Consider the following 26,675-nt stretch of genomic DNA (forward strand, 5'->3'; position numbering starts at 1 on the left):
AAGGATGGTCTTCCACACCAGAATAAAATGTAGAACTTTTGGTGCTTGATTTATAAAACTCAAAGAGCTCTGTTTAAAAGATGGCCTCTAGATAATGGTCAGGTGGCACTAGGCAGTGTACAGGAAAATGTGAGCAGATTCTGACACTCATATCTGGGGGTGGCCAGTTCCTTGAAGGGATGAAGAATACAGTGGGCATGAGAAGTGGCCCCATTGCTGCATAGAAGATGATGTCACGAATGCAGTTGCGCTTATAGCACATACTTCCTGTAAAAAGCATGCCCCACAGATCCCACTGTCAGCCCCTGAGTGAGGGTTTTCTTTGGAGTACTTGAAGAGGAAGAGCATCAGAATTTAGTGCAAAAAAACAGGAAGGAAATTTTTTAAAAAAAGTTCCAGTGGCTGATTGTTATTCCCAGCTGAGCAACAATGAGTCCAAAGAGATCAAGTGCCTTGAATTTCTTTAGTAATATTTACCCTGCAGGGACCAGATCAACATTTCAGTGAAGGTATCAGTCTGTCAGGTCATTTAAAGGTCACCTTGACCCTTTCTATAATAAGATTTGCCCATGGGCTCAAGGCAGTGTCAAGTCTTTAAAGCAATAACTGGAAGCCAAGCCGAGCAGTTGTGGTACTCTGAAGGAGCCTAACATAGTGAAATCATATTGGTCTGCCATGTGATTTGTACACTAGTATGAACTGGTTAATAATTTGAGTTCAGTACAGCTTTATTAGCCCCAACTCTGCAAACTCCTGACACTGTTTGCTGTTGATGTATATCGTCTGTATATCTAATGTATTTATCAGAAATGGAAGTAGAGTGGCTCATGGTTTCTCAGTATAAATAAACATGGCTTAGGTAGACAGCACAGTCTGGTAAGAAGATCACTGTGCTCTGGGTCAGAAAGCTTTGATTCCATCCCTGTTTTCTCCATCTCATTTGCTCTAACTCAAACTATCACTTACCTTCTTTGGGCTTCCAGTTTCTAGGCCCATAAAACCTGTCACACAGGACTGATGAATGAAAATGGGTGATTGTAAAGAAAGGCCTCTTGATGGATTCTTCTAATAGGCATGAGTCTTCATGGAATTCTCTTGACACTTTCTCGGGTTGAATAAGAGAACAGAAATAACTGAGATTATGACCCTGCCATGTCTCCTCTTCACATTGAAGGAACTTGAGGTTTAGCCCCCTAGGAAGATGGAAATGGAAGGTGCCTCTTGAGTACAAATACTCTTGGTGTGTCAGAGGATATCACACAAATTAGTCTACTGTGGAGCCTATTGACCACTGAAGGAGGATTAGCCACTCTTTCCATGTTGCCTGTTTGCTTCTCTGCTCCCTTTACTCAGTCTTGCCACTTGCGTAGCCTTCTGGAAGAAGCCACCAATTGTAATTGTTCATCATCTTGCGAAGTGCCCTCACAGCAAGTTCACTTACACGCCAGCCTTGAGTGGTCATGGCGTCCTAAAACAAGTAGACCATGACTGGATCTTAAAGCAAAACTGGAATAAGGAAAGTCTTTTTCAAAGACATCTGAAGAGAATCCAATCTGCTAATAAACACTTTCAGAAATGTACAAATATGAACTGGCTCTGTTTCCTCAGCTGGAATTGAGCTGATTCTTGGACTTGGGTTCTCTTGGAAAAGAGAGGACTTTGAGGCGGCTGAAACCATTGAAAGGTATTATTTGCTCAATTCTGCCAAAGAGCATTGCTCATTTTTAAGATTTATGAGAGTGACACTAATAATAATAAACACAAACACAATGTTAACGATGATGGTGTCTAGTAAATGCCAGAAATGCTAAGAAATTCTGAAAGTAGGGCTTGAAGAGTGAGGGACTAGGATTTGAGACAGAAGGACACAGTGGCCTTAAACCTGGGAGACACAATTTCCCTTCTCATCTTTAGTATTTACTAAGTGGGTAAACTTGGTCATACAGTTTGACATTTCTGGAACTCAAGCTCCTTATTTGTAACACAGAGAGCTACATTCCCACGTTAAAGGGTCACCAAGGATTAAGTTACTTCATGAATATTGAAAAAGCTGATTAGCAGGGCCTGCAAATAATAGGTTTATAATCACTTGTGAGTTGGGTCACAGAAAATAAGAACAGAAATAGAAATGGGTAAGCACTACATCGATGTGGTGAAGAGTCAAATAGTTTAGGACAAGGAACTGTAATTTTGTGTGTCATTTATGCATGATCATTTGTCATTATCAATAATTCCTTTTCCATCAATATTATTCAGTAAAAGGCTATATATCCACAAGATTTAGAAATAATTCAGGATCAGAGAAAAATGCTCAACTCAGTTGATGAGAGAGGATTTGGAGTGAACAGAGCTCTCACTGAGTCTAGTAGACAGATACCTTGTAATTACCTTGCAATACATGTTTCAGAGTTCCAAAACCCAGTGCCCCTATTGCTTCCAGTACCCCAGAGCAGGAAAGTAATCCTCAAGGACTTGAAAAGCCTGAATCAGAATTCCAGTCGTGAAACCTCGGCTTCAAAATGACTTATGTTCTTCACAATGTACAAAATGATCTATAAATACATATTTTAACATTATGGAGTTTAAATATTATTACACATCATACTTGATGTCAGATTTTGTTAAATACATGCCGTTATCTCAATTTACAAAGGTCAGCTGGGTGGCAGCAGAGAATAGAATTTGATGTATTTTTTTTTTAAAGCTTTTTACCAGTACATCTGCGCCTCAGATAACCCAGCCTTTTCCACAGAGCTTTGGGCTTCCTTTTTAACCCGCTTTCAAATGAGACTTTAATGAGTATCATGTGGATAAACTCTTTGCAGAGGTCTGAAAAGATCCAGAGAAACACTGTGTTAGAAACAAGCAAACCATTTTGGATGAAATCACAAGCCATTTGAATGTGTCCTCATGTCTCTGGTAGTGTCAGAACCTTTTTGGCTGATTTTTTTCCCCCACAGGAATGTTTTCATCTCAGTGGCTAGGTAAATAGAATGTGCATGTGGTTGCTCGATTGCTATTCATGCCAGCACAGAGTCGCTTAGAGTGACCTACTTCCCGCAGCATCCATAGAAAGCCTCCCTGCTTTCCATCAAGACTGATTTAAAAAGCCACCCTCTGTTTCCTGCAGCTCCCACCCCCAACTGCCCTTGCAGGCTGTATACTATGGACTCTCCAGGACCATATTTTCTTTTTGTATCACTCCTGCTCCCTGTGTTGGTTCATTTTAGCCCATCTTTGCCTCTCTTGGAAAGAGGACAGGTGGGTGGGTGGGCAGCTTGAAAGGAATTGAACATTTCAAGTTCCTTTTTGGAGTATAGCTCTATAAAGGGGATGTCAAGAGAGATCAGGTGGGGTTTTCTTATCCATCAACACCCCTTACCTACATAGACATACATGATCAAAGGTTGGTAACTCACTGGAATACATTTAGCAGTGTCTAGCTGTGTATGGTTCCCTTAGATTGAGGACCATCCACTGGAGTCTCAGGGGATCACAAAAGCTGACATTTTCTCTCTGTCAGTTAACTAGACAGAAATGGAAACATTCTACATGCCAAGAGGAGGTCTGATTCACAGAGACTTTTTATCCCCTTGGTATGCAGAAATACACTTGACCTGAACTTGACTTGGAATCTAACTCGTACCAAGTGTCATGTCTGATTTTGTGTCATTGGTGTGACAAAGTCAGAGTGAAAGGTTTTAGAGACTTTTTTAAAAATTATTTTTATTTTTCAACAAATTTATTTAATTTTATATTTTTATTATTTTATAATTGTAATTAATAGAAGGGTTACCTTATTTTCGCCAGATAGAATGTGCATTTTTTAACAATCATTGCTACACCTTCAATGAAGCAAGTGAGCTCCAAGCTTGTCTGAGATTTCAGCAGAGTTCTCTTCAGCTCCCCCTGCCTCATGCTCTCTACTCTGCCATTCTGCTTCTCATCCCTGGTGGAATGAGGCTCCCAGACTTTTATTTATGCAGTGAAGGGCAAATGTCACCACACTGAGGAAATAGAAATTCAGTCATTTATCAGGGGATTAATATATAAAATGTCTATCACAACTTTAACAAGTTGACAAGTTTGTAGTTACTTGAGAAAAGTAGAAAAATTTGAAAGTTTAAGCAATTTTGTTCTAAATCTCTTGCTCCACACACTTTTTTGGTCCTTCTACAAACCCATTTAGAGGGGGAGAAGGAAGTGTGAGATGAAAGGAAATAGTTCCAAAGCAGATAGTGAGTTGATTCAGGACCCCAACAAGATGGAATTTCTAGCTGGCCTCTAGGAATCTTCACAAAAAGAATTTTTTGGCTGTGTAGTCTCCTATTTTGTAGTTCACTTAACCAGGCATTATCAGGTAAGCCATCAGAGCTCGTGGCATCTGTTCTGGTTGAATTTGGGGTGATCTATTTTGTATTGCTCTCATTCTGTGATTGGGGGGGGGTCACTTCAAAACTCCATACCAGATGGTCGCTATGGTGATAAGTGTAAAGGCCCTGCCAACTCAGCCCAAGGACTATCATTTTTCTGGCTGGTCTTATTTCCTCTACTCCTATGGCTTTGTCCTTCTCTCTCTATCTTTCTCCTTTGTCTACTTTTTGTATGTCCCTCATCTTTCTTCACAGATGGCCAGGACAATAATGTGCTACTGTCATTATGTTTATGAAACAAGTTAGGGCCTTTAGAGGCTGTTGTTCCAGAGGCATTAAAGACTTGTGTCACATTTGATACCAAAGTGAAGATTTGCAGGATAATTAGTGATCCCTTACTGTTATTAACCCCTGACTTAGGCAGGTTATTTTCTTACAAAGGTGTTGAAAGTTAATACCAATGTTAATAGCTTCAATCAGAAGACCATAATGAAATCATGTGGGAAACTAAGCCTACCATCAATATCTTTCAAACTCTGAAGCTAGAAGGTAGAAAAAGGAAAGTTAACTGAAAAGAAAAATAAAGAAAAAAATAAAATAAAATAAAGACACAGAAAAGAACCAATGTAGCAGCAATATCCACAAGACATTATGCTGAAAATTACAACTTTGGGGGGGAGCTGGGGGAAAGGAAAAGCAGTAGAGAAACAATGGAGGGGGTAACAATGTTTGACAAGAAATGTCCTCATTACCTTACGTATGTAACTGTAATCATACTGTATATTACCTTGACAATAAAATTAAATTAAAAAAGAAAATATAATGTAAGACTAGCTTGGTTAATTTTAGTCACTATTTGATGCACAAGATCTATTTGTTATGCTTCTGTTTTGTTGGGTGGCTTATCACCATGAATGTTCCAAATTTATCTTTATCATGTAAGGAAACTCATAATTACCAAGGAGATAGCATAAAATAGGGACATGGCTAGATTTTATTCTTAAAGGTATTCATTATTATAATTATTTCATTAGATTAATTACAATTATGTCATATGATTGTTCATAATGCCACACTCAAAAAAAATCACACTGATCAAAACTAATAATGCATAGGCATCCCTTAGTCCTTTAACAGAAAAACCTTTCATATGAGCGCATCTTATTTTTCCTTCAGTTGATTCAATTCTTTTCTAATTCTGTTCTGGGGAACCCCCTCTAAAAGCATATATTAGATTTGGATTAGATGAAAGGTTCTGAGACTACCAGCAAATTTGAAAATCTAAGCAAGGTCTTTCAACAGTCAGTAATGACTGTCGAGGGGTGTCAACTTCAACCTTGAAAGATTGTAGGGTCACTTCATCAGTTGCCCTCAGCACGAGGCCAAGAATTGACAAGTTAATGCTTCCTCTTGCCTTGACCCCAGTAACCACGGTAACCTCATTACCACTCAGCTGTATTCAGCTTGAAACTCAGACTTCCTAGGAGTGAAAAAGGGACCCAGAATGTCAGGACTGTGAGAGACACTTTAAGAAACTCACTGAATTCAAGGATCCTTCACAATTTTCCCAGTCCCCATCCATATTTGAATCAGAAAGTATGGAATTGAGTTGGATATTATTATTATGAAACCTTCTATACAATTAACACTTGGTAAAAAAATATTACAGAAGAATTCTGAACTCATCTACACAGACCTTCCTTATACAGATAAGAAAGCTTAAGGTAGGGAAACTATTCAAGTTTCCAGAGGCTGTTGCAGGCCCCCTGAGCTCCACTTTTCTATCTCAGTCACCACATAACCTAGGATCAAAGCTGCAGTGATCCTGAGTGTGTTTTACCCCCTCATTCACATTCTGGGTATTCCCGGTCATTGTAAACTCTTTCTATATAATACAACTAACAATGGCTTTCCAATAGCTATAAACTGCTTAAGCTGCCATTTAGGGTTTTGCATTGATGCTAACCTATGTTTTTAGCCTATGTCTTCAGCTATTCTCCATATCTTCCCCACTGAAGCTTAACCAATTTTCTTTGGTTCTGCAAACTTGAATTGTTGTATATTCATACTCTTCTTTTCATCTGAATTTTCTATCTATCTATCTATCTATCTATCTATCTATCTCCCCCATTTTATTTTCTAACATCCAGCCAAGGTTCACCCCTTCCATCAGCACTGTTGCTGTTTACAGTACTTATTTATGATCATGTGCAAAGTGACACTCCAGATTGAAAGTTTCTTGAGAGTAGGAGTCATCTAGCACTGTTTCCTGAATGAAGCAACAAAGTGTGCTCCGCAAATACTAATTGTATATCAGAATGAATGGTATTCTGGCTTCTGTGAATTATAGGCAGTTTCCGAATTTGGGGTAGTTCTGAGGGATAGAAGACTTTCAGAGGAAAGAAGGGGCATGGGAAAAGCCTGGCTAGCCTATCTTTCTGGATGTCTTGGTCTCACAGTGTGATGTTGACCTCTGTGCTCACGACACGACTGGTATGAAATGACCACATAAGATTCTGTTGGCTCTTGTTTCATACAGTATATTATATATTGCCTCTCTTGTGTATTGGAACTAGAATAACTATTGTATAATCTCCAAAATTTCTCTTTGGGAAATCTCAGGGACGTCTCACATTGTATTTCTTCTTCTTGGCTATTTTGCTGACATCTAGATCAACATGATTACACTGATACTCTAAGTACTGGTGGTGAAGAAATTGACAAGACTTTTAATGTGCCCTATGTGGTTTTTCATTAGCTGACTAGACTAGGTATAACATAAGTAAGATTTTTGGTTTGGTATTTGAGCTCTTTTATGTCAATTCCTGTCAGAAGAGGGGCAAAAAAAAGCCAAGGAAGATGTTATCTTTCTGTAATTATCTTGAAACTAAAAAAAATGACAAGAGACCCTGGCAGGCATAGTGCTGTCTTTCCTCCATCCCTTTTCCTTCTGTGGTGAACCTGGCCTGCTCAGAATCATGATACACGGTCCACAAGATATGGACAAATCATAAATGTGGATATGGGATTTCTTTTTTGCGTGGGTGAAGATGGTCTGGAGTTACACAGTGGTAATGTTGTACAAGTTGGTGAATATTGTAAAATAGCTACTGAATTAAATATCTTGAAGAGTGAAGTTTTGGCATGTAAATTGCATCTCAGTTTTAAAAGACCTTATAGAAAGATTAAACTATAGTAGCCCAGATTATATAGACTTTCTATTCCAAATGTTCCTCTGTCTGGGCCTGTTCTGAGGTCATGCCATCTGCTGGAATATTGCAGGTGGAGGGGATTTAATAGCTCATCTATTTCTGTCCCTGTCCTGTGACAGGCTGGTTCAGGTATTAACTTACCTTTGCTTCCACAGTTAAAACAGAGATAATGAGTCTGTCCTATTGGTAAAAAATCTCCTGGGAAACAAAAATACAGATTGCTAGATGATTCAGAGGTCTAAGTACCAGGCCCCTCTGTGCAGTTATGGTTAGAGCTAAATGGCAACCATATATGAATGAAATAAAGTCCGTGGCTGGGTTAGTATCAGTGCATGCAAGAGGCTGGATGTGTCTTGCTCTGTTAGATTTGTTTATGCTATCAGGTACTCTACATGGTTTTTTTTAATGCCTGTGGCAATATGGAGACAATATGGAGACAGAGCATGGCAGAATTGGTGCATGTGTAGAGGAATTGTTGTATGAGTAGAAGGTGTATCTCAAAAGTCCTCTGCTGATTGACATAAATGGATTGGCTGAGAGGATAAATGTCCAGGTGCCGGAGTCAGCTTGTAAAGGTTGGGTCTGCCCAGATTTGAGTGGCTGCTGCTGTTCTTACCACACTGTTTCAGAGTTCCTCCTAAGGACTTTTTTCCCATCTGAAAATGTGGGAAACCTCCTCATAGGAAAGAAAGATAGAACGTAGGAAACCTGTTGCCACCTCTCTTAACAAATGAGGCCAGGCCTGTGTTCAACCAGTACTGAGGTGAAGGAGATCCTCCACATTCAGTCTGCTGCTGCAGAAACTTCCTGGATGCTGGGTCAGCCACGTCCCCAGTAGTGTGTCACATAGCCAACTAATGAATATTGAGTCATTTAGGCAACTACAGAGAAGAGTGAAGCATGAAGCTTCAGTGCCCATATCTTTGCACTCTCCTTTATGATCTCCTTTATGGGATGGCAGTATGTAACGGGCACTCATCTCAGCATCTTTCAGGGACTATCCAATTACTTCTGGGATACACAAATCCTCCCTGACCTACTCCGAAAAGGTCAGACTACATGCTTACATTCTCAGTCTATCATTGTCCGAACTTCCTTTACCTACTTCTCTACCTATGGGGAAGAAGTCCTTTGGTTCTGCACCAAGTGCAACACCAGAATCCGACTACTTTTCAATCTCTGTACCTCGACCTAGGTGACATCACTTGTTCCTTCTCCTGTGCTCTTGGTGTAAGACTGGCCACATTTGCTCGTGTTCATCTGCTTTGGAGACCTGGAGTGGGGCTCATTTCAGTTAGTACCTGAGTACATATAACACAGTGTCTGGTGCTTAGTACATAGCCAGTGAATCTCTCTTAAATAAATGAGTAGCTAAGTACATAAATGACATTAATGTGTGTTTTTCCCCATAGCATGATGCTTATTCCATAAATATTTTGAATTGTTTTCTTTTTATGGTTATTAAATTGATGAAAATACATTTTAAATGTTTCTGTTAAGCCATTTTTTTCTATATCTGTGGAATATATGTTTTCATCAATGGTAATAAATTTGAAGAGAAGAAGCCATCCATGCCTTTTTCAAAAGTGAAATTCTACAGAGCAATGGTTTATTATACTACATTCAGCAGTCTACTTGTCCCCTAATAAAAAATTCAGACTATGGTCTGAATGTTGAAAGATTTGGCCAATCAGATGTCTCTTCTATGGGATGTCTCAGAGTTTTGGTATGACATCACTTAAGAGTATAAAAGAGAAGGATAGGGCCAGGAGTTTGACCTAGTGGTAAAGTGCTCACCTAGCATGCATGGGATCAATTCCTTGGTTCTACTTACCAGAAGTGGCAGAGTACTAGCCTTGAGCAAAAAGTGTCTAAAGACAGTGCCTAGGCCCTGAATTCAAGCCCCAACATTGGCAAAAATAATAACAAAGTAAAATAAAATAAATGAAAAGAGAAGGATACTCAGAGTATTTCTGCAACACTACCTTAGCACTTGCTACAGTGTGAAGGGTAGGGTATATTTTGGACATTTTTATTATTAATGGTAGCCAAGTGCTTTGGGAAACAGAGTGTATCTGTGAAAAGGAACCCATTTATGTCACCTTCTTCATGCATACCACCTCTGCTCTGCAAGCCTGAAGAGAAAATGGAAGAGAATTCAAACATTACTGTACCTGTCATAGTAAGTTATCAGATATGGCCAATGCATTATGCAGCAAACACTTGTGGTTTCAGAATTAGTCCACCAGCCCCAATGGCTCTGCAGTAGTTCCTGAGGACTAGTCCATCAATGACAGCTCTCTACACAGTAATTACCAACTCTCTCCTTAGTAGATTCATTGGTGTGTCCAGGAATAATTGCTAGGAAACTCACACTTCTAAATTTATGAGAGAGACAAAAAGCTTTGTATTTACCTCAGGGACTTATGAGGTATTCAAACTGTGCCATGCAAAGGACGGTATTGATCATAAAACCAAGGGAAGAATTTAAATTTTCACCTTGGTATTTTCCTCAATGGGTGGGAAAGTGGTTCACTAGCTTTGTGGTGGGAAGAACCGTGAGGGATAATTCTCCTAGTCTTTGGATCTCTTCCTGTCTTTGAGCTTTGTAAGAGCAGTTAGTATGACCAAACTCTTGTTAAAACCTTGTATTGCCTAAAGACAGAGCTGGCTAATTAGCACTGATGGCTAAGCAAAAGATGAAAAACCTTGGTGCAAATGATCACTTGTGCTCTTGGTGTTTGTCTTCCAGAGATCTCAGGGAACACTGAAGACATCCCTTTGGTGCGCTGGAGACAGCAGTGGCTGGAGAATGGTACTTTGCTTTTTCACATTCATCATCAAGATGGTGCCCCAAGCATCCCCGGGCAAGATCCAACTGAAGAACCACAGCATGAATCAGCAGAAGAAGAGCTGAGGATTCTTCACATCTCAGTCATGGTAAGCAGCATAGCCTTAGCTTTTTGGCCATATATAGTTAATATTCCCTTGACATTAAGAATCTCAGTGCCTTTGAAGCATGATAGCTTATATCTATAATCCTAGGTACTTGAGAGGCCGAGGTCAGAACTGTGGTTTGAAGCTAACGTGGGCAAAATTTTTGTGGGGCTGCATCTCAATTAATAAAATCCTGGTCATGGAAGCAAGTGCCTGTCATTCCAGCATATGGGAAGTATAAATAAGAGAATCATAATGTAGGCTGGTCTGTGTGTAAATGCAACACCCTGTCCACAAAACAATGAGAGCAAAACAAGATGGGGTATGGTTCAAATTTAACCCCTAGCACCACATCAACAATAAGTCAGTGCCACATATATTTTAATCAGATTTACATTATTATAAAAAAATGACTGTGAGAGTACTTATGAAAGAAAAGAGATTTGTTTACTATACAGTTCCAGGGAATGGTACCAGCCATAGCTCAACTCTGTTGAGGGCCTTCTAACTTCTTCACACCACAGCTGATAGAAATGCTAGGAAGAAATCACCTCACCAACAGAATACCAGAGAGGCCAAGTCCCACATTTTTTTCCTATTCATGCCTTTAGACAATGTAAGGTCTCCCAATGCATACCACTTCTTCAAAGTTCTATATCACCTTCCAGTATCAACATCTTGAGGAACCACTTTCAAACACATGACCCATAATCACATGTGAATCACAGCAGCAGACAATAATCTATAGCAGCACCTAACTCCAAAAGATCATTGATCATTGTAACAAGAAAACTTATTTGTGGAGAATGCATCTGCTAGTAGGTATTGCACCATTGTTCATTTGTTCTTTCTAGGATGGTACCCAGATAAGGAGTAGCTTTTACAAGGCAGGTATTTTCAGATTATGTTTGAATGGAATGGCTCAAATAGGATCTAAGAATATGTTAGAGTAGCTGCTCCATAAATAGTTGTTGAACAACTACAATCACAAACTTCATGTCAAAGCTCTACCAAGCCCTCTTTTCTTCTAGCCAGGAGAAACAATTGTTTTGGTTTTGTCTATTTTTTAAAGGCCATATTAAGTGGCACTTGCTCTTCCTGTCAGCTCAGCGCAGAGATTTTACCATCCGGAACCCTTCTATTTAGAAAAGTGAAGCCTCAAATAAGTGTCTTCCTAAAATTGTAGACACTTGTATTTCAAAAACTCTAAATAAATTCTACCATGATGAAATGTGATTGGGACTTTTGTTTGGTGTTATTTTGTTCATTGATAAATCCTAGTACACAGAATAAAGCATTTATTTATTTTATGTGTAATCAACATTTGTAGGACAGAAAATGGACTTTCTAGTAGAGACAGGAAATACCTGTTTTAGCCAGGTGCAGTGGCTCATGTGTGTAATCCTAGCTATTCAGGAGGCTGAGATCTGAGAATCACAGTTCAAAGCCAGCCCACACACTAAAGATGGTGAGATTTTCATCTTCATTTAACTACTAGAAAAAGGGAAGTGGCGCTGAGGCTCCAGGGGGTAGAGTGGTATCCTTGAGCTTAAGAGCTCAGGGACAGCGCTCAGGCCTAGAGAGTTCAAGCCCCACAACCCACAAAAAAAAATAAACAATCAAAAAAAATGGATGTCCTTATGAATAATTGGCATGATAGGCCCACCTGTGTGTTCACAGCAGGTTGCTTAAAATGTTGTGTAAAGAGCCCTTGAATAGCAAATGTTAAATCTCCTGGTCCAAGTGTGGCCCTAAGGCAGGTGGGTAAAGGATATTTATATGCTTCATATAAATATCAAGATTCATACATGGGAGACATAATATTTTCAATACTTTCATGTTCTTTAGATAGAGACCAGTGTTCTCTCTCTGGGGAAAGATCATGTTTTTCCAGTGTGGTGAGATTAGAAAGATTAGCCAAATCGGCCTGAATTACCTTCGCCTTAGTAACAGGATCAGATTAAAAAGAAGGGTATAGGGTAGACTTTCTACCACCCATTTATCTCTTCCCAACAGTTTGGGAAGCATTTTATTTACATGTGAGGTTTCATTTTGTTTCCTCAATTTTGTCCAAGATCATTTTAAAGAACTAGTCTCTGTTATCGTCCCATTGACTAAAAATGATTAGGGTAAAGAAAAGCGACAGTCCCAAGGTTGTGTGTAAAAGGAAGATCCAGAATCCTGAAACTTAAGACAAGGACTACATCAGATGAGGGCAGGGAGAGGTTAGTGGGAGGAAGAGCATGTGCAGTGATATGCAGAAAGGCCATCTGAAGCTTTCCCTAGTTGCCACAGCAACAACCTTACCATCTGTCCTTAGAATGAGACACTCCAGTAAGTTTTCCAGACATGCATGTGGGGTGCGGTGGGGTGTGGTTAAGTATACACATGTGTATATTAAACTTGTACACACATATGCATGCATGCATGTTTATGAGATTGGGTAGTTTTAGAGATTTATATATAATAGCTTTATATTATATATTAAAATATAAAATAGCTAATACAATATATATTATATTATATAATATATAAATATATAATATAAAATTTGTATCTTAGCATTTATAGTATCTCAGTACACACACATATATATATATACACATATATATATATATGTGGGTGTGTATTGATATGCTGAGTAAAAATGCCAAAGGATCTTTGGAAACAGTGTGTGTCATTAAAATATAACCCTTATTAGAAACTCTATGACACTAATGTTATTGAAAAATTTTATTTGTTTATGTAGTTACTTACTGATGAATACATTTTTGAGAAAAAGTTTTCCTATAGTCCAGCTGTCCTGGAATTTACTGTGTAGGCCAGGTGGGGCTCAAAGTCATGATTTTCTTGCCACAGCCTCCCCAAAGCTAAGGTTATGGGCAAATACCTGTAATCCTGACACACTGATGCTTTGTTCATGTAAGGCCTTGGGAGGCATTACTGATTGGGGGAAACTGAAATGGAGGAGGAATAAGAGCCTAAAACCTAACTCTGAAATTTTTTTCTTGATATGCTACCTGTTATCCATGTAGATCAACAATGATATGGTTCCAAAATAAAACAGAAAAAGCTTGTCTTTCAGATGTATTTATTCTATTGGCTATTTTTTTTCTTTTTTAACAAAGCTGAAAGAGACAGAGGTTAAAATGGCATAGGCAAAGGATGTGGATAGGAAAGTGTGTGATGGCTCTAGCTTTGCCTCTAGGATGTGGGTAGACCACACCTCCATGAAAGATTCAAAAGACCTTCAACCTCTGCAGGAGAATGGAGGCCTCAGGTGAACTACAGACAAAAGTCTTCTTCCCACCTTTGTCAAAGTAGTTTGGTTGGTGGAGCAGACTGCAGCCCATCTAGCTTTCGTCTCCTCCATTTCCATTCCACACTACTTTAAGATTCTATCTGCAAACAGTTTCAAAGTCTAAAGTTGAGTATCTGCCCTCAACTCAGAAATCAAGCCTGGGGGTATCCTGTTTGAAGATGTTGTTCCTGGAAGTCTCTGATGGCTTCTTTTTCAGAGACTAGGGGATTGGTAGAGTTTATTTGATTCACTTTATACTTTGTCTTTTGGAGGTAAAGCAGGCAGCTGTTTGAGGCATCTGGAATGGTAAGTGAAATCCTTGGACAAGTAACAATACCGGACAGTGAACTCCTCATGAATATTATCTGAGACTTTAATTATGAAATAACCATAGCAAGGCTGTTTTTCATTATGTGCAATAATCAATAATGATGTAATTTTCATATAGCTTCAAAATAGCATATTTTTAGAGAAGGAAAAGGAGGTTATTATAAAAACATAAATATGCCCAGTGTTTTCTCTTTTGCTAAGAAAATGTATATTTAAAAGTATAACTGATAATCCTAAATATTTCCAATATGAACAGAGAGAATAAATGGTTTTGTGAAAACGTTCAACTTGATATTGCTCTCCTCTTGTATTTATACTTTCCTCATCTATATTGCCTTCATATAGATACTGGTGTTTATTTCCATATTTTACATGCACTGTTTCGTTTTCATCACAAAATATAAGTAGTGATAGAATGCAAAACCAAAGGTAAGCCTTGTTTGGATAGTTATGACATTAGATAAATGAGACTCTGCAAGGCCTCTTCTTTGCTGTCCCTAGTATCCCATCTGTCATCAGCAAAATCACAGGCTTGAAAAAAAACAATACTCCATGGGGAGCTTAGCAATTTAAAACTTTGAAAATGCCTTTGCTTTTTTTTTATTTTTCAATCACTTTCTAAAATTTTTGAATTATTTTTTTCCAAAGAGGCACCATTTCTTCCTGGCATAAGAATAATTGGATTTCCCTCCTGAAATCTTACATTATTGCTTTGAGGGTCAAATGATGTATTTGAACCTCCTGCATGATTCAAACTTGGCTGAAGAGATTTATTTCAAATTTTGCAAGATAATTGACATTTAGAACCATGAGAGTACACAAAGATGGTCTTTTTTTTTCAAACTTTTGAACCAGTGAAAGAAAAAGTGATAAGTTAAAAATGAGTGTGAATTTAACTCTAAAGTCAAGAAATCCTGCAGTAGTGAAACAAATTACTTACACCATAAAAGACCAACTTTTATCGCAACCTCATATGACATGTGTGGATTTAAATTTCCCTAATTTAGCATATGATGTACATTTTCTTCCTACAATATACAAAAGAATTTAATTCTGTGTGATAGCATATTAGCATATTTCTATTTGTTTTATCTTTGTGATTAAAGATGGTAGTGTTAATAGATATTCTATATGCGTAAAGGGGGTCTAAATACATTTTTTTTACAAGTAGCCTTTCAAACATGCTTCAGTTTTTCAGCCAGGCAAGGTGGCTAATACTTAGAATCACAGCTATGTAAAAGGTAGAGATAGAAGGATGAAAGTTCAAGGACAGTGGAGCCTAGCTAATGAATTGCTATCACAAAAGCAGCAGGCCAGAGTGAGACTTGAATAGGAGAAGCCTATAATCCTAGCTACTCAGAAGACTGAAACCGTAAAGCTCATTACTCAGCATCAGCCAAGGAAGAAAAGTTTGTGAGACTCCCTGCTTCATTAGCCAAGATAATTCTGGATTCCAAGTATGGCACAGGTGGTAGTAGAGGGTCTTCCTAGAAAGGATAAGGCCCTGATTCCAAACTACTACAACACCTGTGTGAAGCTGACTTGGCTCTACTGGCAGGCTCCCATGGCCTTGGCCTGCTGGAGTCATAAGCACTCACATTTTCCTAGGATTCTGGAGACTAAGTAAGCTCAAGGTACAGAGTTATTTCTTGAGAAATGCAATATAAAAATAAGGTATGGTCACAAATGACTCTGCTGTTGCTATCCCAGCAGCATAGAGAAGTTTTATCCTAGACAAGCAGTATATGGTGCTCAGTATATGGAGCCCACAGGGCTCTTCTGTGGAGCCACCATGGTTGTGTTTGCATTCTTGCTGTGTTACATTTTAGTCCAGCTCCCTGACCATCACAAGTTATTTTACTTGCTGGGGGGTATTGTTTCACTCTTACAGTACAGTCATTTCCAGGGAAGAGAAGAATGGCAAATATAATCATTGTGTGTCATTAAGCTGATCAGATATTTATTAAGTGTCCATGGGCACGACAGAGAGAGCTAGATGCTTTTAAAAAATGAACACATTTTAGCCTTCAGCAAATCTGTTAAAAAATTCATTAGCAAATTCATTAAACAGGGTCGTTTTTGTAAGTTTATCATCAACCGATATTATTTCTTTCATCCAATTAGGAAGCTGTAATTTGTCAGGGTTAATCCTGATCTTCAACAAACAAATGGAGCTGGGTGTGGGTAGCTCATACCAGTAATCCTACCTACTCTGAAGACTGAGATCTGATTATCTTGATTCAAAACCATTCCAGGAGGGAAAGTTCATAAGACTCTTATCTACAGTTATCCACTGAAAAGCTACAAATGGAGGTGTGACCCAAGTAGAAAAGCATCGCCTTGAGTGCAATAGCTAAAAACATAGCACTAGGCCCTGAGTTCAAGCCCCATTACCAGTACCCCTCCCTCTCCAAGAAAAAGTTGAGTTTCAATACTTATGTTCCAAAAAGGATAGATTTAGAGTAGTACCTTGGAAAGGATCAAAAGGTCATTTAGGGGATACATTGTTGGCAAGTCAAGCTGTTCAACATAGAAGTGGATGCACTTGTTGATAATATGCCCTTTTGGCCATAACCATCTCTTGCTACTTTGCTTTCTTTAGGAAAATTCTGGGTAGCTAAAATATTGAACAAGATTTTTAGACAAAATCTACTTTTTCTGTTTGTCTGAAAGACAGATGTACAATAACCTGGAGATGCCAGGATCCCTTTGGGGACCACACTCAGAGCTAAACAAGGTTTGACTTGCAAGGCTTTTCTACCTTATCCCATGGGATGGCTCTGCATTTTCTTCCAACAAGTGTTAGATCCTGGCATCTTCAGCCATTTCAGGGGTTCATCTATTCTGTTCTTGTTTGGTGCCTTGCTGTATTCGTGTAAAGTGAGAGCTGGGCCATGGTGTAAGGATATTCTTGGTTCAGAGCTGGAAGAGTAGGCTTCAGGTCCTAGTTCTGCAAGTTCAGGTAGTTTGCTGAACTTTGCAGAAGGCTCATTATCTCACCAATGAAATGAATGCCCTGCATCAGGCCTTCTAGCTTTAGAGAGGGAAGATCCACTCAGGCAGTCTGTGATAGAGTTTCACTGCAGAAATTCATATGGAGATAAGGGAGACAGCACTCTCTTGATTTAAAAAAAGAAAAATCCAAAAGGCAGATTTTCATGAGGGCTGGAGCTGGAAGGTTCTTCAGGATTCACATTATTTTATAAGCTCCCAGCCTCTGAAGTTTGTGGCTTGGCTCTTCTGCATCTGTTACTATTGTTCCTGTGACTGTGAGTTACTTTTTTTGTCTTACCTACATTCTAAGTTTTTCTTCATTTTGCTGCCATTATATGTTTGAAATGTGGGTCAAACAGGAACATGAACAAATATGTTCACATTTATTAATCAAGTTACCTCACCTGAGACCCCTCATGACTTCTTGCAGCTTAACAGTGTTTCCAACTTTGTTCCTAGCAGTGTTAAATTCTGTGTTTCCCTTTCCCTTAGTCCCAGTTCCTCAGGGGAAGAAGCAGGTAGACCTAGCTAGTTATCACGGTTTTTCTTGGCTCCAGTGCTTCATATACTACACTGTAGGCAGACACAATTTCTGTGGTCTGGAGTTAGAAGATGGAATTAACATATTCTTGTTCTTGGTACAGCTCACAATAATTTTCTTTACTAGAAGCTACAAAGCAAAGATTCCATGATTAATATGCTTAGTATAACCAGCATAACATGACCTAACCTTTAGAGATATTCAGACAATCATAATATATCATATAAATCATCATCATTACCACCACCATTATGACTATATCATTAAAAATCTTAGCTTTCATTTACTATATATTATGTTCCTTATCTCTCTCACTTTCTCTCTACATACATATACAAAACCTTATTTATAGGTAGAGCTGGGAGTTTGGCCTAGTGGTAGAGTGCTTGTCTAGCATGCACAAAGACTGAATTTGATTCCTTGGTACCACATATACAGAAGAAGCTGGAAGTGGTACTGTGGCTCAAGTGGTAGAGTGCAATCCTTGAGAAAATCCAAAGATAATGCACAAGCCCTTGACTTCAAGCTCCAGGACTGGCAAACAAAAAACTTATTTATAATATCTATTAACTCATTCTTATCACACTTTCTAAGACACTGTATTATCTTATTTTCTGAATGAAGGAACTGAAGCCTAGACAACTATTTACTTTTAGAACAGAATTTGAATTGAAATTAGAAGAGTCTACATGCATTATTATTATTATAATTTAGTTATGCAGCTATACAAAAAGGTTTCCATTTCACAAGTCACTATGCCATCCATTCCCTCGTGTTACATAGCTCAAATTTTCCACAATGGATATGGAATATAATGACTATTTGTTCACGATAAGCGTCTGTATTCTCTGTTGTGAGAAGCATCTAACACATAAGCCGGCCTCCAAACTTTATTGGTTTTGTTTGACTGTTGTCTTCTGAGAACAACATGTCCCCTTTCCTGCATTGGTAACTCAGTGAGCACTAGGACCCATGACTGTGATCACACACATCTTTCTGTTTGTGGCTCTGTCAGGCAGAGAAATCCAGAAGCTCATATTCTGTTCAGCTCCACTAAACCCACCTGCTAACCCTGGGACTTTGCCACACCATCTCACAGCTGGCAATGGGCTTATTGGCAGGCAAGGAAGACAGCAGATAGGGAATTCCAACTCTAAAACAGTTGAAAATTATGTAACAGTAAACTTAAGCTTCTTCCTATATGTACACTTTCACACTTTCATCGATTCCTTCTTCCCTTTAGTTATTGATTGATTCTTTAACATTATTTTTCATGCTTCAGGGTTTTTTTTAGCTACTAAGTAGACAAAAAAAGGCAAGATTCTGATTTTATGGGGAATTTAACTGTTTTATTATTACTTGACACTTCAGGATGGTCTTTAGCAGAACTGAAAGCCAGATGAAGGGCTTACAATGTTTTCTATTTTTTGTCTGTTTCTTCTTTATAATTCTCTTGTTGACTTTCCTGAAATGGATAGCCTTAAACATAACTCCTCTTTCCACATAGAGAAATAGCTGAGGCTAAATATTCACAAAAATATTGATGTCTTTAAAAAAGTTGATATAATATTCTCTTCAACAATGTAGCTCACAAGGTATAGAGACCAGCAATTTATTTTTAAGTGTTTAGCACCTCCACTCAAATCCCTGAAGGTCTGTTTGAAAGCAAGAATTACAATCTTTGTGGGACTAAAATCAATATTCAAGATTTGTAATAATCTCAGTACTAAAGCTCTCACTAATCTTTTATATTTACAGTACTATATAGGATCACATTATCCATAGTAAGAATCAATTTCCATAGAAATGTTGTAAGATAGATGCAAATGACTTCATTTTTCCAATGTAAATGCTGAGATTTAGGGAAAGTGGCCTAAGGTTGCATAGGCCACGAGAGTTCAAACCAAGGTTTAAGGCAACATTATCTGACTCCAGATTCAACACTAGGACAGATTCTCTTTTGTGGCATCAGGTTGGCTGTAGAATAATTTAACTTCTTTTAGTTAAAGAAAACATTAACTTGACAAACTTTAGAAAGACAAGTAGAGAACTGGACAAGAGGTTCCCGGGATATAGTTTCTGAACTACATTAAAAGGTAGAGAGCCAGACTGGGCAACCAACCCTGGCAGTTCCAATAAACCCTTAGCTGACTCTGAGCAACCACTGATTTTTGAGACATCCAGGAAACTATACTGTATGACTTAGAGTGAATTTCAGTCACTTTGATACCAGACAGGCCAACTTAAATCACAGGTGACTGTCTACTAGATTTTTTTTAGTGACCTTGTAAGAATTTTGTATCATCTTTAAATTCGTTATTTTTATATTCATATTATGGGGATTAGTAAACTGACCCTACGCTATAGGATGGTGATTCTTATGAAATACTTCCTACTGTGCTGGGCCCATGGGAAGCATCCAGTAAATATTAACAAGGTAAACTCTTGCAATGCAAGCTGCCTGAAACAATTCTGCAAGCAAGGTGATACTCAGGGGTCTATTATTAGGGAGCTGGAAAACATCTGGGATCATAGCAACAGGAGTCCCTGAGAAGCTGTGCCTAGGGAAAAGGTTGAGGCAATTAGACATCATCCAGGCAACTGAAGAGGCCCATCATGAACCTTTAGGATGTTCTCGCATACATCCAGGGAATGCTTAGGTTGCTTCTTTTCATTGTTGACAGAGTATCCTAGGAGACATTCTGTTGCTCAGGATGATAATCTCAGCTCTAGTGTCTCTGAAAGAGCTCCATTCACTCACTCATTTATTATTTATTTATTTTGTTGTTGTTGATTTTGGAATTGCTATTTTATTCAATAAGTTATGACATTATGGCTATCGCTAATTCAGAATGCTTTCTCATCAGACTAAATGATATCTTTGTATATTTTCTGCCCAGGAACCCACACATGCGGAGATTATCACTCCCATCCACAACAGTAAAAATGAAGATGTAAAGTAATAGACAATATCCATGGCTGAGATGGTAGAAAATCTCAGATTCTACTTCTTGCTCCTATCTTTTCTTCCAGATCTTACTGTTTTTTTGGTAGGTTCTGCCTTTCTCTAAAACTTTGTTTTCTCATGAACCTGAGGTTTAAATCTGACCTCAGACCCAGACCCTTGGACCCTGACTGAAGGTATAGTACACTAGATTTGGATATAGAAGACATAGCCAGCACTAAATCCACAAAATGAACCTTAAAATGGACAATGACAGGAGATTATTGAGGCCACAGGTCTGTAGTGCACCAGATGATAAGCATCTGAGGCCGTATAAACTCTTTTCAACTACTTAACTCTTACCAGTGTGTTCCCCACACAGCCATATACAGTATGTAAATGAATAGGTTGACTGACTTCCAAGAAAACTTAACAAAAATGAGGCACAATTTGACAAGGAACCAGAGGTTGCTTCCCTTGATCTAATAATTTCTCATTTTGTCTTCAGAGCTTAAACAGAGACAGACAACTAACAAACTGAGAGAGATGTTAGATTTCTGTTGGAAGTATGAAAAATACTCAATTGATAGTTTTAGTCAGGCCCCTATTGCTTGATTATAATTGTTCCTCGGGGCAAACATTGATAAAAATTTACTTTTTTACTAGAAATTGTAGGCAAGTGATGCTCCCACATTCAGGTGAAACTCAAGCAAATTATCTTCTCTTGAGAAGTATTGATGGGGTTAGCATAGACAGATGTTAATGATAGCACTACTTTGCTTAGACCTGACAAGAGAAATATAAACCAGATACCCATTAGCAGATATGCTACTTTTTTCTCTGTAAGGCAGATGGTTACCACTTGAATTCAACTTTGAGGCATATAGCACACTTTCATGAAGGATAAGTGGAAACACTCCCTTAGAGCTAAATATCTAAAATAAGTGGGTAATAATGAGTAAAATTATGCTTGCAAACACCATTAAGTGGATTTGTGTAGGGCCTAAGGCCAGTGTTGTGAAGCATTAATGGCGGCTCTTCCTTGCGGATGACTCTCAAGATGGTCGGAGCAGTCCTCATAGACCTTTTCTCATGACATCAGCTGTGATACTTCTCAGTATCTGCTAGAGTTTATTAAATGTCTTATCTAGAAGAGGACTTGATGCCAGTAGTCCTTTAGAGAGTACAGAGGAATATCCATGATACAGCTGGGCCTGCCAGGTGCTGCTTCCAGGCTATTTATGATGTCCACCCTTCTTATCCCCTACCACTGCTGCCAAGGTCCATAAATAGCTGTAGATGAGTCAAGTAGCCTGCTAACTTGTGAAGAGTCAGATATCAGTTTATGAATATCCGCCCATGGCTGGCAGCACCAGAAGCTTCACTGAGTAGAATCTGGAACCTCCTGGAGATTTGTACACCGACTTAGCAGTGGCCTGAAGTATGAGTTCTGCAACTCTATTAGCATACAAAAGATAGGGATGAATGGGAGATCACATACAACATGTGTACTATTAAAGACCCAACTGTTATTTTCTTCTATAATATATATGTATATATGTATATATGTCTATCTCTCTCTCTCTGTGTATATATATATATATATATATATGCTGAGAAAGAAGACGAGAGGCTTTGGGATGCACTTGGGTAGGCATTTAAGATTTGTAAATGTGAACATGTCAGATTTTGGCATTTGTGGGCCTAATCCCTGTGCTTACAAAGTGAATAAATCTCACACAGAACAAGGCTAGAGGGCTCTGAGCATAGTTAGAGCATCTTTCTTTTATCCTCAATTCATTGTCTAAATGTCATGGAGTACATACACTAACATAACTATGTCTGGGCCTTCACAGGCTGTGTTGGTCCTAGCCCTTCTCAGAGTTCTATGGGTCAGAGTCACAAAAGGGATTGGCATCAGTCACTTCCAGCCTCTTTAGGGCATTCTTGGTCTCTGTAGACTCTTCTGGGTGAGGATAGGGTAGCTCCAGCATGTTTTTTTTTTTAGCATGGCACAGGCCTAGAAACAAGTTTTCCTCATATGAGCTGAATTCTGCCTGCCTCTCCTCTATAGGATCTATAGCTACACCAGCAAGACAAGCCACCAGAGGTCAGGATCAGGGCCCAGATATCAAAGTCTTTAGTTAAGCAAGTCCCTTGCTCAGCTTCAGCTGCTGAGTCTCAGCTTTCTTCTCTAAAAAGGAGAGGCTAGACTGAAACAACTGATGTCCGAATGTTAGGGATCTGTGAGATTTCTCTGGCCATATTTCAATATAATTTGTACATGAATTTTGCGAGTATGTTTATGTAGACCAATTGACCTTTGTCTTCAGTTTAAACTTGTTTCAGCCTTTATCTTAGATGAAAATGTGTAGGTTAAAAATATAATATCTTATAAAAATAACTGATATAAGTTCCATTTTTACCAGTCATTGCTATTCATCATGCTAGGGGTATATAGGTAGACTCTGTCCCCTACTTTGGGAATCCCAAGGTAGATGACCTTATAAAGCACCTCACGCTGTCACATGTAGGAATAGGAAAGGGAAGAACACACGTGGGACATCAGAAATCCCTGGTTGACACCTTTGAAAGTAATATATGAAGAAATTTTCATTCTCTGCAGCAACCCTACTCTCTTGTTTTCCATTCATAGACATGAAATGATGGATGGTCCACAGGAAAAATGGTGGGCTTATGCGGCTGTCGGTTGGGTGGAATGGAAGAAGTTGCATCCTGGGAGAGAACCATCACTTTTACTCTGGATCTTAGCCTGGTCCTTTGGAAGGAGCTTAGTGGATGAAAGCCTTTTGCATGGTATAGTAGGACCACTCTGCAGTTGCCTCAATTCGCTGAACTGCTGATGAGGACCCTTCTCACTGGGCAATTTCTGCACTTCCAAGTCTCTCATTATGTCTCTAGATGCAACTCCAATTTTTCTGGTGAAAAGTAAGTCCAGGAGTTTTTCTAAAGTCATCCTCAGGATGTTTCCAGAACTACAGAAGACAGCAGGGTGGGAGAGCTCCCAGACTCCTTTGGAGAGATTAGGTAAAGGGGAACATCTCTCACAATGTCTGCTGCAGGCCTCAAGAATAGCCTAGTGGAAGAGTGCTTGCCTAGCATGTGCAAAGACCTGGGTTCAATTCCTCAGTAAGACATACATAGAAAAAGCTGGAAGTGGTGCTGTGGCTCAAATGGTAGAGCTCTAGCCTTGAAAAAGACCAAAGACAGTGCTCAGGCCCTAAATTCAAGCCCCAAGACTGGCAAAGCAAACAAACCAAAAAGAATGGTACAGGTCATTGAGTCTTCTAAGAAGATGACATTTAACCTGTGTGTAATATGATTTGGGTAAAACCAGAATAAGTCCTGAAAAGCTTAGTCCAGCCAGTATTATTTATCTTCCTTCCTTCCTTCCTTCCTTCCTTCCTTCCTTCCTTCCTTCCTTCCTTTCTTCCTTCCTTCCTTCTTTCCCTCCTTCCTCTCTCCTTCCCTTCCTTCCGAACTTCCTTCCTGAAGTATTGTTCCAGATGTCCTATATGCACTGTCCTCGGGACAGACAGTTTAACGTAGGGAGCAAAAATTTACTTTATAAGTGTAATTACTGAAGGCAAGGTAACTTCAGATTTGCCAAATTACAATGGTAGAAGATCCAAGGCCTAACAATAACTCTCTGAATCCCCTTCTACATGGACCTTGCTGGTTCTCAGGATGGATTTTGGAACTGCCAGGCAAAGGCAGGATTGAGAAGTTAATTCTTCATTGAGGAACTGGAGACTCCTGGTGTCCTTTGTTCTCTCTGGTATCCTTTCCCTACACTGGTTGCTGTCCTTTGCAAGTTCCTTTTTCTTCTTGATCAACTTTGATTCATTTCCAATGTTCATGTACACTTGATTTAATCGAATGAAAAAGGTTAGAGCAAGAAATGGACCCTATAGCTATTCCTGTGTGGTATTTTATGCATGTCCAACGGCCTGATTTTTCTATTCAGAAAATTTCACAAGTATCTGTATTAAATACTCTCTTAGCTGGCTAATATTCAAGGTCACAAGTGTCTCAGAGAAAGAACAGTCAAATGGGGGGATAAAAGACAAGTTATTCCAATTGAAATCCATAAGCATAAAAAAGGGCATTTTCATTGTTTGGGTCATTGGTCATTTTTGGGTCACAGTCTTCCTATTTTGTCTTATTACTGGGGATTCCCCTATCTCAGTGCCCACAAGATTCTCCTCTTAGGTCCATCATGATTTTCATTCCCTTGTTTCATCTTCTCTCCACTACCAGTGATGGTGCAGCCCTTATACCTCCCTAGACAGAGGCAAAAGTTCCCCATCTGTTCACTATCTTCTGATCTGTTTTTGGAACTTTATTCTCAATGCCTCCAGCCAGCTGTTGCAAATAAAATGCAACTCATAGGACTATGTTCCCTTTTTGGTGAAAAGCCTAGAAAACTTTCCTCGATTCCCCTACTCAGAAGGTTGAATTCCAAGATGTTCAACCTTTCACAGCCTGACCCTCATCCTCTGAATTGCCTGCTTTCAAGCCTCTGTTCTGGCCACTCTCTCCAGCTCAGTCAATTGGCTGGGCCTTCTTGTTCTTTAATTCCTCTATGTTCTCACTAATGCTGGACTTTGTGAACTTGAAATGTTTCTGTCCTCCCTGAGACAGAGCATCCCTTCCTACTCATTAAAAAAAATCCAGCCTCATCTATGATATGACTTCCTCTAGGAAAATGATCCTAACCATTCCCTGCCCCCCCCCACACTTTTTTGTTTTTCATCTGAGCTAGTTTAAGTGGTGTCATTCCATTCTTATTGCATATTTCTCCATTGCTTTTTTTTCTGTACACAAGTATAATTATCCCCCAAGTGTCTTCTCTTTGTTGGGACAGATTTTGCATCTTTGTGTTCTAGCTCAAGACCAGGCCTTTTGCTAAGAGGCCTGAAGAGTAACTGTATGAGGAAAACTGAGCATGCCTGAACCAATAGAAAACAGATGTTCAAAAAGGCATGTGACAGGATTGCTTGTAGCAACTTTTCTTCAATAAACCTTCACAGTTCTTCTCTCTTTGCTTATGTTCATGGGAAAAGAACCTTCTCATATTCATGTCACTCACATCACGAGTGACTATTTACAAGATGGTACCTCCTCCAGATTGCATATGTTATGTATATTAGGTGGTATAAAATAGCTCTATGTTTATGATTATAATTAATTACATAACAGTTTTATACAATAATTATATTGAAAACATATTTTCAAATTGATACAGGGCAAAATCACTGGAAAAGATTTTCTGGGTGAAAAGTCTAGGTTTGCATATTGCAAGACATGGATTTATATAGACATGCACAATTTCAAAGGGGTAAGATGATATACAATTGAGGTTGTACAATCAAGTCCCTGATCCAAATTTCTGGCAATGAGCACCTTGCTTTTCTGTCCCCAGCAGCCTCCTTCACATTTCTGCAGCTCACATTCATAGTTTCATGATCCTGTGTTTGTCCTTATCAGTTGTTAAGACGCAGCAAGTGTATTTCATGCTAACAGTATATGATGTGTTAAAAATTATGTCTGGGAATTTTTTCCCATTCAAGGGAAGTCAGAGTTATACCTGATCTATCATAAAGTCATTTTCACTCAATACACATTCTGGTATGCTTTCTTGAGGGGGTAGAGAGGGCGGGGGGAGTCGAGGGAGAGTACAACAGAGTTATGGCTAGCTATGAGACTGTGGCTGTGGGGTCTTCCCAGCTTGTCACCTTCATCTCTCATTCTATGGTGAGTAGCAGAGAAAACTTGTTCACAACAGGTCTTTGGTTCTATAAGCCTGATTTATTTTCAGCAATCAGAGTACAGTTAGCAAGAACAAGATCTACCTTGCCTGCAGTCACGGTGCAAAAACAGCAATACAAATGCAAATTAATATCCATAAATGCATATAATGTATAGATTAATAAATAAATAATAATTAGATCACTAGTTTCTTAGAAAGATTACTTTTTGTTTGTTTTGTTTGAAAGTGTGGCTTGAACACAGGGCCTGG

General features: G+C 38.9%; 1 protein-coding gene across 2 annotated transcripts in view; it reads left to right on the top strand.

Annotated features, from left to right (window-relative positions):
- The window catches only part of Astn1 (astrotactin 1), a 299,981-nt gene that overhangs the window by 94,122 nt on the left and 179,184 nt on the right, over window positions 1–26,675 (top strand). For both annotated transcript variants that reach the window (XM_090340377.1, XM_090340378.1), the window contains exon 2: window positions 10,338–10,525. In XM_090340377.1, the coding sequence (XP_090196503.1) occupies window positions 10,338–10,525 (188 nt within the window). The remainder of the gene's footprint in view (window positions 1–10,337; window positions 10,526–26,675) is intronic.

Source organism: Megascapheus bottae, chromosome 10 (genome assembly GCF_031878675.1).
Source record: "Megascapheus bottae isolate mThoBot1 chromosome 10, mThoBot2.hap1, whole genome shotgun sequence".
NCBI lineage: Eukaryota > Metazoa > Chordata > Mammalia > Rodentia > Geomyidae > Megascapheus > Megascapheus bottae.